This window comes from Tilletiopsis washingtonensis (assembly GCF_003144115.1).
Source record: "Tilletiopsis washingtonensis strain MCA 4186 unplaced genomic scaffold FA09scaffold_11, whole genome shotgun sequence".
Lineage (NCBI taxonomy): Eukaryota > Fungi > Basidiomycota > Exobasidiomycetes > Entylomatales > Tilletiopsis > Tilletiopsis washingtonensis.
The window spans coordinates 461711-476267 of NW_020312008.1; the positions used below are offsets into that span (position 1 = coordinate 461711).

At 68.8% G+C, this 14557-nt stretch overlaps 7 protein-coding genes across 7 annotated transcripts; 3 read left to right on the plus strand and 4 right to left on the minus strand.

Moving 5' to 3' along the window:
* Positions 1 to 101: 101 nt before the first annotated feature.
* FA09DRAFT_338924 (hypothetical protein) lies at positions 102 to 563 on the minus strand (the record flags this gene model as incomplete). The annotated part of the gene is made up of 1 exon (XM_025744158.1): positions 102 to 563. The coding sequence occupies one exon, from the start codon at positions 561 to 563 to the stop codon at positions 102 to 104; it is 462 nt and encodes a 153-aa protein (XP_025598237.1).
* A 377-nt stretch (positions 564 to 940) lies between these two features.
* On the plus strand, positions 941 to 2334 carry FA09DRAFT_360758 (hypothetical protein; the record flags this gene model as incomplete). Its single annotated transcript, XM_025745271.1, has 2 exons — positions 941 to 1710; positions 1766 to 2334. Coding segments are annotated over exons 1-2 (999 nt in total), but the record flags the coding sequence as incomplete, so codon positions are not given.
* Positions 2335 to 3646: 1312 nt separating this feature from the next.
* On the plus strand, positions 3647 to 4593 carry FA09DRAFT_338926 (PR-1-like protein; the record flags this gene model as incomplete). Its single annotated transcript, XM_025744159.1, has 4 exons — positions 3647 to 3705; positions 3766 to 4002; positions 4064 to 4251; positions 4358 to 4593. The coding sequence occupies 4 exons, from the start codon at positions 3647 to 3649 to the stop codon at positions 4591 to 4593; spliced, it is 720 nt and encodes a 239-aa protein (XP_025598239.1).
* Positions 4478 to 6155, minus strand: FA09DRAFT_330120 (PEBP-like protein). Its single transcript, XM_025742473.1, has 3 exons — positions 5563 to 6155; positions 5317 to 5458; positions 4478 to 5258 (listed from the first exon to the last, which is right to left on the minus strand). The coding sequence occupies exons 1-3, from the start codon at positions 5915 to 5917 to the stop codon at positions 4856 to 4858; spliced, it is 900 nt and encodes a 299-aa protein (XP_025598240.1). The 5' UTR covers positions 5918 to 6155; the 3' UTR covers positions 4478 to 4855.
* Positions 6156 to 6293: 138 nt separating this feature from the next.
* Positions 6294 to 7046, minus strand: FA09DRAFT_318956 (hypothetical protein; the record flags this gene model as incomplete). The annotated part of the gene is made up of 4 exons (XM_025740918.1): positions 6294 to 6577; positions 6647 to 6727; positions 6798 to 6938; positions 7002 to 7046. The coding sequence occupies 4 exons, from the start codon at positions 7044 to 7046 to the stop codon at positions 6515 to 6517; spliced, it is 330 nt and encodes a 109-aa protein (XP_025598241.1). The 3' UTR covers positions 6294 to 6514.
* A 295-nt stretch (positions 7047 to 7341) lies between these two features.
* Positions 7342 to 10679, plus strand: FA09DRAFT_308497 (putative MDR1-Mac1p interacting protein; the record flags this gene model as incomplete). Its single annotated transcript, XM_025740581.1, has 11 exons — positions 7342 to 7719; positions 7784 to 8199; positions 8257 to 8303; positions 8358 to 8617; positions 8672 to 8746; positions 8800 to 8816; positions 8870 to 8941; positions 8994 to 9545; positions 9600 to 9906; positions 9969 to 10113; positions 10167 to 10679. 11 exons carry the CDS (start codon positions 7342 to 7344, stop codon positions 10268 to 10270), a joined length of 2373 nt encoding a protein of 790 aa, XP_025598242.1. The 3' UTR covers positions 10271 to 10679.
* On the minus strand, positions 10480 to 14231 carry FA09DRAFT_338930 (hypothetical protein; the record flags this gene model as incomplete). The annotated part of the gene is made up of 5 exons (XM_025744160.1): positions 10480 to 10640; positions 10703 to 10756; positions 10813 to 13465; positions 13521 to 13739; positions 13830 to 14231. 5 exons carry the CDS (start codon positions 14229 to 14231, stop codon positions 10480 to 10482), a joined length of 3489 nt encoding a protein of 1162 aa, XP_025598243.1.
* Between the last annotated feature and the right edge of the window lie 326 nt (positions 14232 to 14557).

The following is a 14557-nucleotide window of genomic DNA, read 5'->3' on the forward strand; positions in this document are numbered from 1 at the left end:
ACGTACTCAGCAGCACCTGCTCCTTCCCTCCGCCATTCTCTGCCTCCATCATTCCCCTCCATCCCGCTCCCATCCCTGCCAAGCTCTCCCCCACCATCTCCTCACAACCGCGGGCCGAGCAGCCGTCGGAGCATCTTGACGTGCTTGCCCGAGCGGTGCACGGCGGTGCCGCGCAGGCGGCCCTTCTGAGCGCCGTGCATGTGCTGGTTGAGATGCTGCTTGCCGGCGAGGCCCCGCTTGAACATGGGGCCCACGACGCGCGAGCCGACGCTGGGCAGCATGATGGGCGCCATGCCGGGCACGAGCTGCGCGTCGGGCGAGAAGAGGGGCATGTAGCGCGTGCGTGTGGGCGTGCGCTGCTTGCCGACGGCGCGGAAGCGCTTCGAGGCGCCCGAGTGTGTCTTCTGCTTGCCGCCGCCCCACGTCGCCGCCAGGGCCGAGACGGAGAAGGCGCGCGCGGCGGCCACCAGCGGCGGCGCCAGCAACGCGGCGCCGGCGCCGAGTGGCCGGGCGGCGGCAGTGGCGCCGCGGAAGAGGTGCGCCGAGGCGCGGGCGAGGGACATGGCGACGGAGGGAGCGGGCGTCGTGGAGCGAAGGTGGAGCGAGAGGCGCACGCCAGAGGCTGGCCGGCCTGCAGCAGGAGGCAGTCGCAACCGCGCACGTGATCGTCCTTCCGCCCGCGCCTGACTCACGCCCCACGCCTTGCTCTCACGCCCCGCCCGCCCGCCGCCGCGATTTAGGTGCCGCCGCCTGCTCCGCATCGTCGCGGCCGACCACCACTCCCTCCCGCGCATGTCCAGCCTGCTCGCCTTTCTCTGCCCCTGCATCGGCCCGCGCGCCCGCAGCGCCCGCGCCGGCGACGGCAGCTCCGAGCGCGACGCGCTGCTGCCGCACGCCGACGCCTCGCGCCCCTCGGGCTCCGCCTCGGGCCCCGACGGCGCCCGTGGCAAGAACGGCGACGCCGGTGGGGCTGGCGGCGCCGCAGAGGAGGGCGTGAAGCGTGTGCGCCGGCCAGACGTGCCCAGCGAGCGCCTCGGCCGCGCCCGCAGCAGGACGGAACGGTGAGTGGCGAGCACGCCAGACGCAGGCACGGGCGTCGTGAGACCGAGCTGCCCTGAGCCTGGGAGCAGACAAGTGGGCGCAGCGCCGAGGCTTCCTTGCCCTTCTGCCCTCAGCGCTGCCGTCGTCGGAGATGTATGAGGCCGTCTTGGAGGAGGCGCGAGCAGCTGCTCGTCTTGACGCGTTCGCAGTCAAGAGTTCCTTGTGGCGGGCATAGCGGATGGAAGAGGTGCAGCGCTTCTCTCTACAGGAGCTGCACCACTTGTCGTCGTGTGGGCCTCATGCTTGCACTGAGCGAGCTAGAGCTGACGCGCAGCTTGCAGCCACCTGCGCCACGTCGACGCTCCGCTCGAGACCTCTCCACCGCGCGCCGGCTCGGCGGTCCGTTCAGCCTCCTCATCATCTGCGCTCGGCCGGCGGACACGGCGCTTGCCCGTCTCCGCTGCCGGCAAGGTGCGAGCGCTACATCTCGGCCTCGATCCGAGCAGTCCCGGCACCAGTCCCGGCGCGGCTCCTGAGCTGGACGGCCGCGCCGATGCCTCGCCCGAGGTGCGGCCAACTGCTCGTCGGGCTCGCTCCTCTGGGCGCGATGAGGCGGGCGTGCGAGGCAGTCAGTCCGAGCACAGCTTGCGAACGCTCTACTCTCCCGATGTGAGTCGTGTGCGATCTCGGTCGCCTCTTGCGCCTGCTCACCCTGCGGTTTCAGGCCGCCGCAAAGGTCGACCCGCGAGAGCGGCTGCGACAGGCCGTGCAAGCCGCCGGCGGCTTCTGCGAGCGCTTCGACGCCACGCCCGTGTCCGAGCATCTCGAGTCGGGCGGCGAGAGCGGCACGGAGAGCGAGAGTCTGCCGCGTGGCTCGACGAGCTTGCCGCTCGGCAGCGCGCCGCGAGGCTAAGCCCAGCAGTCTGAGCACGTACGCTCCGGCGCTCTTGCCTCCTCCACGCTCGACTACGACCGCACCGCATCTCATGCCTCTTCACTTGCACGCGCGACAGCCACAGCGCCTCGCCCTCTGTCCCTTCATTGCACTGCACCATCCTGCACTTCTCGCGCATCTCTGCGCTCTCCAAAAGCGGCCTCAAGCCCGCCCATTGCCATCGAGCACACCCATCCACATACCCTCTTTCCCTGCGTCCGCACCGCGACAAATCGCCGCGCGCTTCGCATGCGTACCTGCACACCACACTCCTTGCCCCTCGAGCACCTCCACGCCTGCCGCGCCGCTCGAGCGCGCCGCACGGCCTGAGGCTGAGCCTACAATGCATCGTGCACACCCATGTCGCGCTTGATGCCCTCATCGTCTGCCAGAGCAAGACTAATACTGCTGCGCCGCGCTGCGGCAGACAGGAGCTTGGTGTGACGCGCTAAGGCCGCCGCCACGACAGCATGGCGCATGTCGCGGGTCCAGGGGCTCTGCCTTGGCGCGTGGGGCCGGCTCCGAGGACGACCAGCCCTGCGCTGCGATGCTGAAGCAGGCCTCTCTTGCCTGGTGCAGTCGAAGCGAGAAGGAGAGGGCTGCGAGAGGGCTCTAGCCATAGTGCCCGTCTCCGCGCTCGAGCACGAGCCTCGCACCTTGCCCACTCGAGGAGCAGCTCACCTGGCGACTCCGTGCCGCAAGCGGCCCCGCCTTGCGCACTTGCGCTCCGCTGTGCTTACAAAGTTTAGACTTCGTCCGCCTTGAGGCTCAATGTGCATGCTTCTTCCAGCATAGAGGGTTCCCTCTCCGTCCCCTCGACGGCCAACAAGCGCAGCAGCCGCCAGGATGCGGTTGGGCGTAGGTCGACGCTGCGTGCTGCCGGTGGGCGTGAGAACAGCAGCCGGCGAAAGCAGCAGAGAGCAAGACACGGCCTCTGCACCCGTTTCTGGCGCTGCGCCCGCAGAGAAAGCGCCGCTGCCGCTAGGCAGCGGGAGGACGCAGGCGCCGTGCCTGCGCCGCGAGAGCAACACCGCATGCGGCCTGCCCAACGCGACACCTCGCCTCGGGCCAACTCCGCCCAAGCCGTGCGTCCACACACATCTCCTTCGCTGCTCTTGTCTACTCCTCAGGTGCCTGCCGAGCACACGCTGCGCCGAATGGAGCAGGTCTTGCGTAGCGCGGCAAGCCACACTGAGCGGCTGCCACCTCTTTGCGTGGACGCGTGTGCATCCAACGGCCCTCGCTCGCTCGCGCCGTGCCGCTTGTGCGGTCGGAGAGGGGCATCGGCGCCCAAAGGAGCGCACGCGCCACGGCGTCTGAGCTGCGCTGCTCAAACAAGCACTCGGGTGGAGTGCTGCCTAAGCCGGAACATCTGGCCGGCGTCCAGCACGACGCCTGAGACCGGCGTCACGCTGCGGCGGCGTAGGCGGCCGCGCGAACAAGGACGCAGGACAGACGTGCCCCCGACGCCTGGCGGCTTGGCACCCTCCGCCTCCCTCATAAGCCTGGCCTCTCCGCCAGCTCGCCCACAGCTCCTCCTCCCTCACCCACCCTTCACCCCCCTCTGCTCGCTTGCTCCTCCTCTCTCTCCCACAAACCTGCTGTTTCGCACACACACTCTCTCTCCTTGCTCCCTCGGACTACCGCAACCCCGCAATCCCGCTCTTCAGCATGCACGCCCCGCGCTCCCTCGCGCTCGCCCTGGTGGCGCTCGCCTCTTCCGTTGCTGTGTGCGTCGCTGCTGCAGGCCACCGCCTCCGCCTTCACTAGACTCACATGCCATGCCACAGCTCCGGCAACGCCCTGCCGCGCCAGCACGCGCGCGCCCTCGGCACGCCGCCGGCCGGCCTCGGGGTGCGTGCGCCCGGCCAGGAGCTCGTCGCCGCCGCCGTCGAGCAGGTCAACGACGCTCCGGAGGAAGACCTTGCGCCCGTCGAGCTCTCCCACGAGCCGCGCGAGCCCGAGGTTGAGGCGCGCAACCTGGAGAAGCGCGCCTCGGCGGCCCGCACCGCCTGGCTCAACGCACAGTGCGTACAGCGTAGATGCCTACCCCCCGCCGCAGCACGACTGACTCGCTCTGCTCTACAGCAACACCGTGCGCGCCAAGCACCAGGTGCCGGCACTGACCTACTCGGCCGAGCTGGCAAAGTACGCCAGCCAGAACGCACGCAAGTGCAAGTTCGCCCACAGCGGCGGCCCGTACGGCGAGAACCTGTACGCCAGCACGCAGACGTCGACGAGCGTGCGTCCCAACGCCGTCAAGGCATGGGCTGACGGTGAGTGACGAGAGGCGAGAAGTGGCGGGGTCAGCTCTTAGCGGCGAGGGGAATTGTTCCGTGTCTCTCTGCATGTCTCTCATGTCGCTGACACATTACCCCGCAGAGGTCTCGCTGTACGACTTCAGCAAGCCGGGCTACAACAGCAAGACAGGCCACTTCACGCAGGTTGTGTGGAAGAACACCAAGGAGGTCGGCTGTGCCGTCGTCGACTGCCCCAACGAGTCGCTTGGCTTCGGCGGATACAAGGGCACCGGCCAGGTCGTGTTCTGCGAGTACCGCCCGCCGGGCAACTACGTCGGCGCCACGCAGTTCAAGGCCAACGTGCTGCCGGCCAAGTAGGCGCAGCAAGCCCAGCCGCCGTCCCTTCGTCTTCTCGCATCTCTCGTCCCTTGTTGCCGCATTGTCCTCGTCTCGTCACCCCATCATTAGTGCCACCCCGTCGCGTGCCGGCCACGCAGACCCTCAGGAATCAATCCCTCATATCCACACATCGCGAGGCGTGGTCATTGAGCGTGGATGTAGGACATGAAGTGCTGGGCGGGCCGGGGTGGAGTGCTGATGATGGACGAAGAGATGCTACAGGGTGGGGACATCGAGGCGTCTAGAGCAGCACAGCGGCAGCACCAAGCACAGCCAGCAGGCCCGCGCCGGCGCCAAGCTTCACGGCGCCGTTGGAGCCACCGGCGGCCGAGGTGCCGCTGGGCGCGCCCGAGGAGCCGGAGCGCGTGCTGCTGCTGCTGCCTCCCGACGTGGCACTGCCGCCCGCAAGGCTGCGGCTGATGCTGGTCGCGAGCGCCGCGACGCTGCTGGAGGCCGGCGCCTGCGTGCTCGAGATGCTGTCCGTCACCGAGGCCGAGTTGTCCTCGATGGACACGTACGACGCCGCGACGATCTGCCGCAGGTTGGCCTCCTGCGCGTAGCCGGCGAGCGACATGGTCGACAGCGGCGTGCCGGGCTGCGACAGGTTCGACGGCGCACGGAAGTCGTCGCCCTGCAGGAAGACGCTGTGGCAGAGGTGTCAGCGCCCGCGGTTTGGCGGGCAGGTGCGAGGCCGACACTCACACCTGGAAGTAGCGGTGCGGGCCCGAGCCGGGCGCCGGCGCAGGCGAGGCATACTCGGTGATCGCCGGCGTCGAGTTGCTCAGGATGCCGTCGGAGCCGAGGTTGAAGTTGTTGCCGAGGAAGTGGCGCGTGAGGAGGCCGTCTGCGTGGCACAAGGCGTCAGAGGCGTGCCGACACAGCACAGCCGCAACGGAGCTCGAGCTCCGCCGATTCCGTCCAAGAGTCCCTGCCATCGCCAGCACTCACCAGGGTTGCCGACACCAGCGGCACCAGCATCCAGGAAGGCAACCGTGAACGTCTTGCCGCTGAGGGCGCTGGCGCTCTCGGGCGCGAACTCGAGGCGGTAGCTGGGCGCCTGCGTGACGTCGCTGACGCTCTGCGACGTGCCGATGGCGACGGGGCTGCCGCTGCTGCCGAACTGCAGCGAGAGCACGGCGGTGAGGTTGAGCAGCTGCTCCGAGATCGGGTTGGGCACGAGGCCGGCGCCGTTGAGCTGGGCGCGCGTCGAGGCGAGGCCCTCGGCCACCTGCGAGAGCGAGGCCTGCTGCGCCAGCGCGGCACCGGCGCTGAGCGAGAGGACGAGGAGGGAGCGGGCGAACATGGCGAAGAGAGTGTATGAGGGTGAGTGAGGAACGTGGGCGAGGGGGAGCGAGACGGGAAGATGTGGTTGAGAGGCAGGCTGGGCAATGGCTCAAACGCTGTTTTGTGGGCGGTGCTGGCTGCCCCTGAGGGAGAGCAAGGCATGTGCTGTCTGCACAAGTGTGCATCAAGATCCTTCGCTTGCCTGCGTGCTGCATCTGCACGCCGTCGCAAGCGCCGCCTCTCCTCTGCTGCCAGCGTCGGCGGAGCGCCGTGCATTCCACGCCCGATCTCGCCGGCGCTTGGCAGAGAGCGTCGTCGGGACACCGCTGGCGGCATATGCTTGTCTGGCGCCGCAGCAAGGCAGCAGCGCCTCACAAAGCGTTGTGGCCGCTCCGCTCCCATCTCGGCGTCTTGCGCCTTCCGTTGCGCCTTCGGCTGCACCGCTCCGGCGCCACGCGGCGCGCATGAGCATGCACCCTGCACGGCGTGCGTGCGGTGCGCGCCATCGAGGTGTTGATCCAGCCGTGCGCGTCCAGACGTGCTGACTAAGCAGACAGGGGGCCCTCACACCTACGAGGCCCTCACACCAGACGGCGAGCAGGTGGACCGGTCTCTTTCATGCCTCGACGGTCTCAAAGTCGTAGATGAAGGCATCGGCCAGCAGCGGCTTGACGCGCGACTGCCGCAGCGAGGAGATGCAAGTCAGCACATGCTGCCTCGCGCCGACCCTGCTGCTGGACCGGCTCACCGCAAACTCCATGTGCACGTCGTCGGTCTCGAGGTAGTGCTTGACGTCGTCGGCGCTCGCAAACGTCACGACGAAGGTGTGCTGTGAGCAGTGGTGCAGCGTCAGCCGGTCGTCTGATGCAGCGCAGGGCCAGAGTTGCGGCGCCGCTCACGTCGAAGCCCTTGCCTGCGCCCTCAGGGCTCGTGTTGGCGCAGCCGCCAACGAGCGCGCGGATGTAGGGCTTGCCGTCGCGCAGGCAGGTGTGCTTGAGCGCCAGCAGCTCGTCGAAGTACTTGTTGCGCTCTGCCTCCGACTGCGGCGCGGGGCTGGTGAGCGGGAGGGTGGAGGAGGTGGAGGGAGACGCGGCGAGACGCACCACGGAGTTGGCATAGCGGAAGGAGACGATGTGGGTGATGGTCATCGTGGGCGTTGAGGTGATGCAGCGCTTGAGAAGATCGACGATGCTCAAAGACAGCGACAGAAGGGCAGCTGGGGAGGAGAGGCGGGGTGCGGAAGAACGCGGAGGCGGTGCCGGCTGCCTGCTGGACCGTGCGTGCTGGCGGCCGGCGCTGGCGCCCGCAAGCGGCGGCGCGGTGCGGACACTGGCGGCGTGCCTGCCGCGCGGCGTACCACGCGGCGCGCTGCCAGCTTGGCAGACGACGGCCGCCGAGCTCCGTGCTTCGCTCCTCCTCTCCACACCCTCACCCCCGCCCGCCATGTCGACCATCGCGCACTCGCTGCGCGACTACCGCGAGCCGTCGCGCGTCGAGGCGACGATGCACTCCTTCGGCCTGCCGGCGAGCGAGGCGCCGCTCGACGAGGTGCCCGCCGTGCTCTCCCTCTCCTCGGGCGCCAGCAGCAGCAGCAGTGCCGGCGCCGAGGCCGGCAGCAGCGCCGCGGCGGCGCAGGAGGAGGAGCAGGTGTATGCCGGCCGCCTCACCCTCACCGCCTCCTTCCTCCTCTTCGCCAGCCTCGACCGCCGCTCGTGCCGCCTGACGCTGCCGCTCTACTGCGTGCGCCGCGTCGAGCGCCTCAATGCCGGCCGCAGCGGTGTCTTTGCGCTGGCCGTCGTCGTGTGGCACGGCATGAAGATTGTGCGTGGCGCTGCATTGGCACAGCCTCTCCACCGCTGCAGCAGCTCACCCGTCTTGCCCACAGATCATCCAGCTCAACGCGCTGCGGCCGCAGTGCGAGCAGTTCTGCGCGCTGCTGCGCGACGGCCTGCGCGCACAGCTCAGCAGCATGAAGAAGCTCAAGGGCTTCACCGCCGGCTGCTACTCCGAGGTGCTGCTGGCCGAAGCCGCCGAGGCCGACGGCGAGAAGCCCGACGCGACGCCCACCGGCGAAGAGCCGCCGAAGCTCGATGAGAAGGCGGCGGCGGCGGACGCGGCGCCACAGGACGATGCGGCACGACCGGAAGGCGTCGATGAGAAGGACAAGAAGGCGGCAGAGCTGGCGCGACAGGTGGCAGGCGTCAGCGAGGGCGAGGTCAAGCCGGAGGACGAGGTGCCGCCGGCGCCCGCATACCACGCCGGCCTGGGCGCGCGCTTCAGATATCCCGGCGACCCGCGCAAGTGAGTGAGCATGGCTGCGCACTGGAAGCCCTCAAGCTCATGCAGCCCCGCCCAAAGGCTGCGCGAGAAGTCAAAGATGAAGCTGTGGCGCGACTATCTCAAAGGTGAGGCACCTCATCCGACCGTGCGAACCGCGCTCTGACCAGGCCGTCGCGCAGTGCACGGCCGCAACCTCACCATCGTGCGCTACCCGCAATTCCTGCGGCTGGTGCAGGTTGGCCTGCCGAACCGCGTGCGCGGCGAGATCTGGGAGCTCACGTCGGGCTCGATCTACCAGCGCTTCGCCAATGCCGGCGAGTATGAGCGCATCCTGAGGGAGAACGAGGGAAAGACGAGCACGTCGACGGAGGAGATTGAAAAGGACCTCTATCGCTCGCTGCCCGAGTTTGCGGCGTATCAGAGCCCGATCGGCATCAATGTGAGTGCTCTCCTCGTGCGCATGTCGCAGCACCACTGACCACGCTGCCGCCAGGCTCTGCGGAGGGTGTTGACCGCCTACAGCTGGAAGAACCGGGAACTTGGCTACTGCCAAGGGCAGAACATCCTGGTGCGTGGCGCGTGGCTGCGAGCACTGCCTCGCTGACCTGGTGTGCCTCGCAGGTTGCTGCGTTCCTGATGTGAGCATGCGTTGCTTCTGGTCGCTGTAGGCGACGCTGACACGGCGCTGCAGCTACATGTCAGAAGAGCAGTGCTTCTGGATGCTCGACATGCTCTGTGACCGCCTGCTGCCCGGCTACTACACGTGAGCGGCCCGGACGTATGGCGCCGAGCTTCGGCTGACTTTCTCCCCTCAGCCAGTCGATGTCCGGCACGATTCTCGACCAAAAGGTCTTTGAGCACCTCGTGCAGCGCACGCTGCCCATGATCCACGACCACTTCCTGCAGACGGACATCCAGCTCTCCGTCGCGTCCCTGCCGTGGTTTCTCTCGCTCTACATCAACTCGATGCCCATGGTCTTTGCCTTTCGCATCGTCGACTGCTTCATGGCCATGGGCCCCAAGGTGCTCTTCCAGATCGGCCTTGCCATTCTCAAGATCAACGGCGAGGAGCTCCTCTCCGGCCGCGTCACGGACGACGGCGCCTTCATCAACATGCTCAAGCGCTACTTCCGCACGCTCGGCGACAGTGCACACCCCGACGCGACGAACCCGCGGCATCGCCAGATCACCAACTTCCAGGAGCTCCTCGTCGTGGCGTTCCGCGAGTTCGGCACCGTCACCGACGAGACGATCGCGAGCGAGCGGCGCCGCTTCAGGCAGGAGATCGTGCAGGAGATCGAGCTGTTCGCCAAGCGTGGCGCCGTGCGCAACCTGCGCGACCTCGGCTCATTCAGCAAAGAGCAGGCGTGAGTGCAGTGGATGGCTAGCCCTGGCATGCGCTCATCCTTGCCTTGCTGCAGCGGCCTGATCTACGACCAGGTGGTGGAGGCGATCTACCGCACGCGCCACGCGCCTCGCGCCGGCGACGGGCCGGGCAACGCCGTTGCGCCGCCGCTGGCACCGACCGACGCCGACTACAAGGAGATGCGCGTCGACCTGCCGACGTTCCGCTACTTTCTCGCCGAGGTGGCGACGTGGGCGCGCGACGAGTACGTCATCTCCAATGGCTTCCAGGAGCGCACGGAGCGCAAGGTGCCGGAGCACGACGTCGTCGCGCGCGTCTTCCGCTACTGGGACTCGGAGAAGCGCGGCACGCTCAGTCTGCAGGTGAGTAGCTGCTGATGCCGAGGCGACGCATGTGCTGACGCGTGTCGCCCTGCTCAACTCAGGACATCGTCTCGGGCCTCGATGCCATCATGTCGGCACGCGGCGACGTGCTCGCCAGCATCGAGTGGTTCTTCCGCCTGCACAGCGAGGGGCGCGACTCGCTGTCGAAGGACGAGGTGCTGCGGCTGAGCGAGTCGCTGCTGTTCCGTGAGCGACAGCGCATCGGCCTGCCTCTTTCAGCGGCTGACGTCTCTCGCCAGTCTTCCGCAACGAGCAGAGCGACGGCTACCTCGGCGCCGTGTCGCAGCTCATCTCGCAGTCGTTCGAGCATGGCGGCGATGCCGCAGCCGAGGCGACATCGTGAGATGACACGACGGCCCGCCACTAGACCAGCCTGCTGCTTCCCTGACTGCACGCCACGCCGCCCCCTCATACCTGGCAATCGAGAGCGCAGTGAACAGACAGAGACGATGGCAATGGGCTCGTGATCGTGATGGACAGGACAGCAGGGTCGTAAGTGGCGAGGGACGTAATGGGCGGCGCAGACGTCTCAGTACTGCGAGCGAGGCGTCATCAGCGACAGACGGCAGCGAGACGGGTTCTGGGCGCTCTCACCTGCTGGCCGTAGCCGCCGTAGCCCTGCTGCTGCTGGCCAAAGCCGTTCTGGAAGCTCGAGCCCATGACGCCGCCGGGTGCAAAGCCAGTCGGCTGCGGCCGCAGTGCGTCGTAGCGCTCTGCAGAGGGGGAATGCACTGGTCAGTCGACGTCTGCACAGGGGCCGAGCAGGGCAACGCACGGGGAGCCTGAGGTGCATTTGCCGGGTCGACGTGTAGCTGTCCTTGCCGCATTTCTGTGGGGGAAGCGGTCGTCAGCGACACGTCGCGATCGCATCGAGGCGCCACTCACGTCCGAAGATCGACGCCGCGCCGAGCTTGTCGCCGGGCCCGGTCTGCATCGGCATCTGGATGCCCGTGGCCTGCGGCTGCAGCTGCTGCTGCTGTTGCTGCTGTTGCTGCGGCATGGCGGTGAACTGCGGCGCGAGCATGCCGCCGCCGAAGCCCGACACGTTTGAGATGCCATAGTTGGGGTTGTAGCCCGTCTGCTGCGGCTGCATGCCGCCCATGCCGTTGAAGCCACTGCCGCCGCCAAAGCCCGTCATCTGCGGCTGCTGCTGCTGCTGCTGGAAGCCAGTCATTTGCGGCTGGAAGCCCGTCATCTGCGGCTGCTGCTGCTGGTAGCCGCCAAAGCCAGTCTGCTGGTTCTGCATCCAGCCCGTCTGCTGCGCCTGCAGCCCACCGCTCGTCGGCACGAAGTGCCCAGTGCCCTGCGTCGAGATGAGCGGCGCGAGCAAGCCCTGGTTGCCCGGCACCGGCGCGACTGGCCCGCGAGGGCCGTTCGAGCCAAACGAGCCGCCGCCGAGTGGGCTCGCGCCTGGTCGTGGCGAGACGCCGCTGGACGGCGGCCGCATGGCGGCCAGCTTGTCGAACAGCGCAGAGTTCGGGTCGGCGGCCGGCTTCGGCGGCTCGACGACTGGCGCAGGCGCGGGCGGCGGCGGCGTCGGCGCAGGCGGCGGGGTAGGTGCTGCCGGCGTGCGACTGGCTGCGGGCACGGGCGTGCTGGGCTTCGTGCTCGACGGCCGCGGCGTCCACGCATCGTCGTCGAAGCCGCCGCTGCCCGTTGCAGGCGGCGCTGTCTTGCGTGACGCGCCAGCCGAGGCAATAACGGTCGGGCTCGATGTGCTCGAGCGCGTCACTGGGCTGGCAGTGCGCGCCAGGTCCTCGGCGGCAGCGGCAATGCCGGCTGCGTCGACGCCCGTCGTCGAGGACTTGGGCGTCGGCCGGCCGCGCCGCGTGTTGTTGCGCAGACTGCCATCAGGGCCAGAGAAGAGATTCGGCGCCGGGCTCGTCGACGCGCCATTGCGGCGCGCACTCTGCTCCTGCTCCTGCAGCTTGCGCGCCATCTCTTCGTCGGCCTTGAGCTGCGCTGCAATGTCGCTCTCGCCGCGTGCACTGCTGCCGCCACCTCCGCCACCGCCGCCGCCGCCGCCTCCACTGCTCTTGGCGTACTTGCGCTTGATGAACTTGTCCACGCGGATGATGTCGCCCTCGCGCAGGCCGATGCTGCGCAGCGTGCCCGGCTCCATGTCGGGCAGGATGGCCTCGTCGATCTTGTCTCGCTCAAAGGCGGCCGCGTAGCGCGTGCAGTCGTCGACGTCGACGCCGGCGGCGAGGAAGAACTCGAACCAGTCGACGTTGCGCTTCGGCCCGCGCGCACTCTCCTGCCGGCGGCGGGCCTCGCGCTCGGCCTCCTTGCGCTTCTCGCGCTCGCGCTCGGCGCGGCGCGGGTCGGCAGAGGAGGCGGCGGCCGAGCTGCGGCGCTGCTCGCCACGCGCCTCGCCGCGCCCGATGCTGCTGGGCGCCAGACGCTTGCCAGTGACGTCCTCGAGGTACTGAATGTCGGCGTTGCTCATCTTCTCCACAGCCACCTCAATCACGACGCCGTTGAGCTTGTGCAGGCGGATCTTGCCCTGGTTGAAGCCGAGGAACTCGGCCTCGACGCGGAACTGCGCCGAGCGGTCGTGCCACACGCGCGTGCGCGCAGGGTTTGGCCGGCTCTTGCCGCCGGCGTCCTTGGGACGCTCAGGCACCGAGCGCCCTGCTGGGATGGGCACGTCGCGCACAGAGGCAGTAGGAGCGGCAGGCGCAGCGGCCCTTGGCGGCGCAGGGGCAGGTTGTGCCTTGAGCGCCTCGCGCCGGCGATCCTCGGCCTCGCGCGCGCGTCTGGCAGCCGCCTCCTTTGTCCGCCGCGTGGCCTCCATTGCCTCCTGCTGCTCTCTGCGCTCCTCCTCTTCAGCAGCAGCAGCCGCAGCTGCATCATCGTCGTCATCATCGGCGGCGGCGGCGGCGCCGGCGCCGTCGGTGACCTCGACGTAGCTGGCAGGCACGACGCCCTCTTCGCCGCGCGCGTTGCGCACCTTCCACCAGTCCTCATTCTCGCGCTCGACGAGCGTCAGCGGCTCGTTCTCTGCCACACTGATCTCGTCGTCGCCCTGCGCCTCAAAGTCGTACAGCGCCATCGCCGGCTCGCCCTGCGCGTGGCCGTTGCTGGCTGCAGCAGCGGGAGCCTCCGTCTTGCGCTGCGGCGGCGGCAGCGTTGCGCCTCCCGCGCGCGCAGGCGGCGGCAGCACTGGCGCAGCAGCGACGGAGGAAGACGTGCGTGACGCAGCGCCTGCGAGCGGCGGCGGCATGCTCCGCGTAGCCGGCGGCGGCTTGACCACGCCGTTCTCTTCCGCAATCGCCTTGCTCTCCTCGATCTTGCTGACCACAGCCTCGCCCTCCGACTTGCTGCTCATGACGAAGCGCAGCGCGTTATCCTCGAGGCCGGCCGCGGCGTCGAGCTCGAGATTGACCTGCTTGCCCTTGCTCTCCACCGCCGTCGCGACGATGTGCAGCACGCTGATCTTCTGCACTGGCTGCTTGTCCGACTCGGAGGCAAAGAAGAGCGAGCCGTTGCCGACGCCCAGCGTGCCCTTGCGCTTCTTCTTCTTGCCATCGAGAGCCTGTGCAGTTTGCATGAGGCCTGCCAGCCCGCAGCGGAGCGCCTCTCTGACTCACCGAGACGCCCCACATCTTGATTTCGTCTGCCTTGTCGCCTGCCTGCGCCGGCGCGAAGGCCGTGATGGCGCCGGGCGCAGCACGCGGCGGCGCGGGCGAGAGCGGCGCGGGCGGCGACATGGGCGCCGGCGGCGGCGAGAGCGGCGCCTCATTGTCGGGCTCGGGCGCATCCTCGGCCACTTCTGCGCCAAGCCCTGTCTCGCCATCCACGGCAGCGACCTGACAGCCCACACACGTCAGCACCGGTACCCTGCCACGCGGCGTTGCATTGCGGCGCCGCACGCTGCAGCTCCACGTCGCCGCACTCACCTCGTCGACGTAATTCTTCGGCACGAAGCCGAGGCGCGCCTCGTGCGAGCCGTCGGCGTAGCTGACGAGCAGCCAGTCGTCGTCGTCGTCGTCGAAGACGTTGAGCAGCGCATCCTCGGCAAGGTCGAGCTCCTCGTCGGTCTGCGCGGCGTAGTCATACAGCGCGCGGCTCTGGCGGCGCGGCTCGGCGGGCTCGAGGTAGTTGGCGGGCACGAGGCCGATGCGCGCTGCGTCTGCGTCGTCGTGGGCGTCGGCGCCGGGCGGCGGCTTCAGCTTGGCCTTGTGCCACTCGGGGTCCGAGGCGTCGAGCACGTAGAGGAGCGCATCCTCGGCGAACGAGAGCTCGTCGTCGGCGGTGGCCGTGTAGTCGTAGAGGGCGCGCGAGAGGGCGACGTAGGCCATGGCTGCGGCGGGCGCAGCTGGCAGGTGCTGCGCGAGGAGAGGCAGCGGCGACGGTGCTGAGGCTGGGTGGAGGAGAGACAAGGGTTGCGACAGCGAGGCGGAGGTGCCATCCGTCCATCCGCGCCGCGCGCTGGGCCGCTGGCTGGAAGCCGTGCGCCCTGAGCAGCCTGGCGCATCGCATCGGCACAGCACGCGAGCAGTGTCCGCGCGGCGCCAGGGCCAGCGGGATCGGCAGCGCTGGGCCGCCGTCTGTGGAGCATGCACGTCGGCGAGACACTGCATGCGCGCGCGCTGGGCGGTGCGGGCTGCGTGCGCGACTCTGGCAA

Coding starts and splice junctions, on each gene's coding strand:
- FA09DRAFT_330120 (XM_025742473.1), bottom strand. CDS start 5,917: ATGTTCGCCCGCTCCCTCCTCGTCCTCTCGCTCAGCGCCGGTGCCGCG. Junction 5,459..5,562: donor CGCTGGTGTCGGCAACCCTG/GTGAGTGCTGGC, acceptor TGTGCCACGCAG/ACGGCCTCCTCACGCGCCAC. Junction 5,259..5,316: donor CCGCACCGCTACTTCCAGGT/GTGAGTGTCGGC, acceptor CCTCTGCCACAG/CGTCTTCCTGCAGGGCGACG.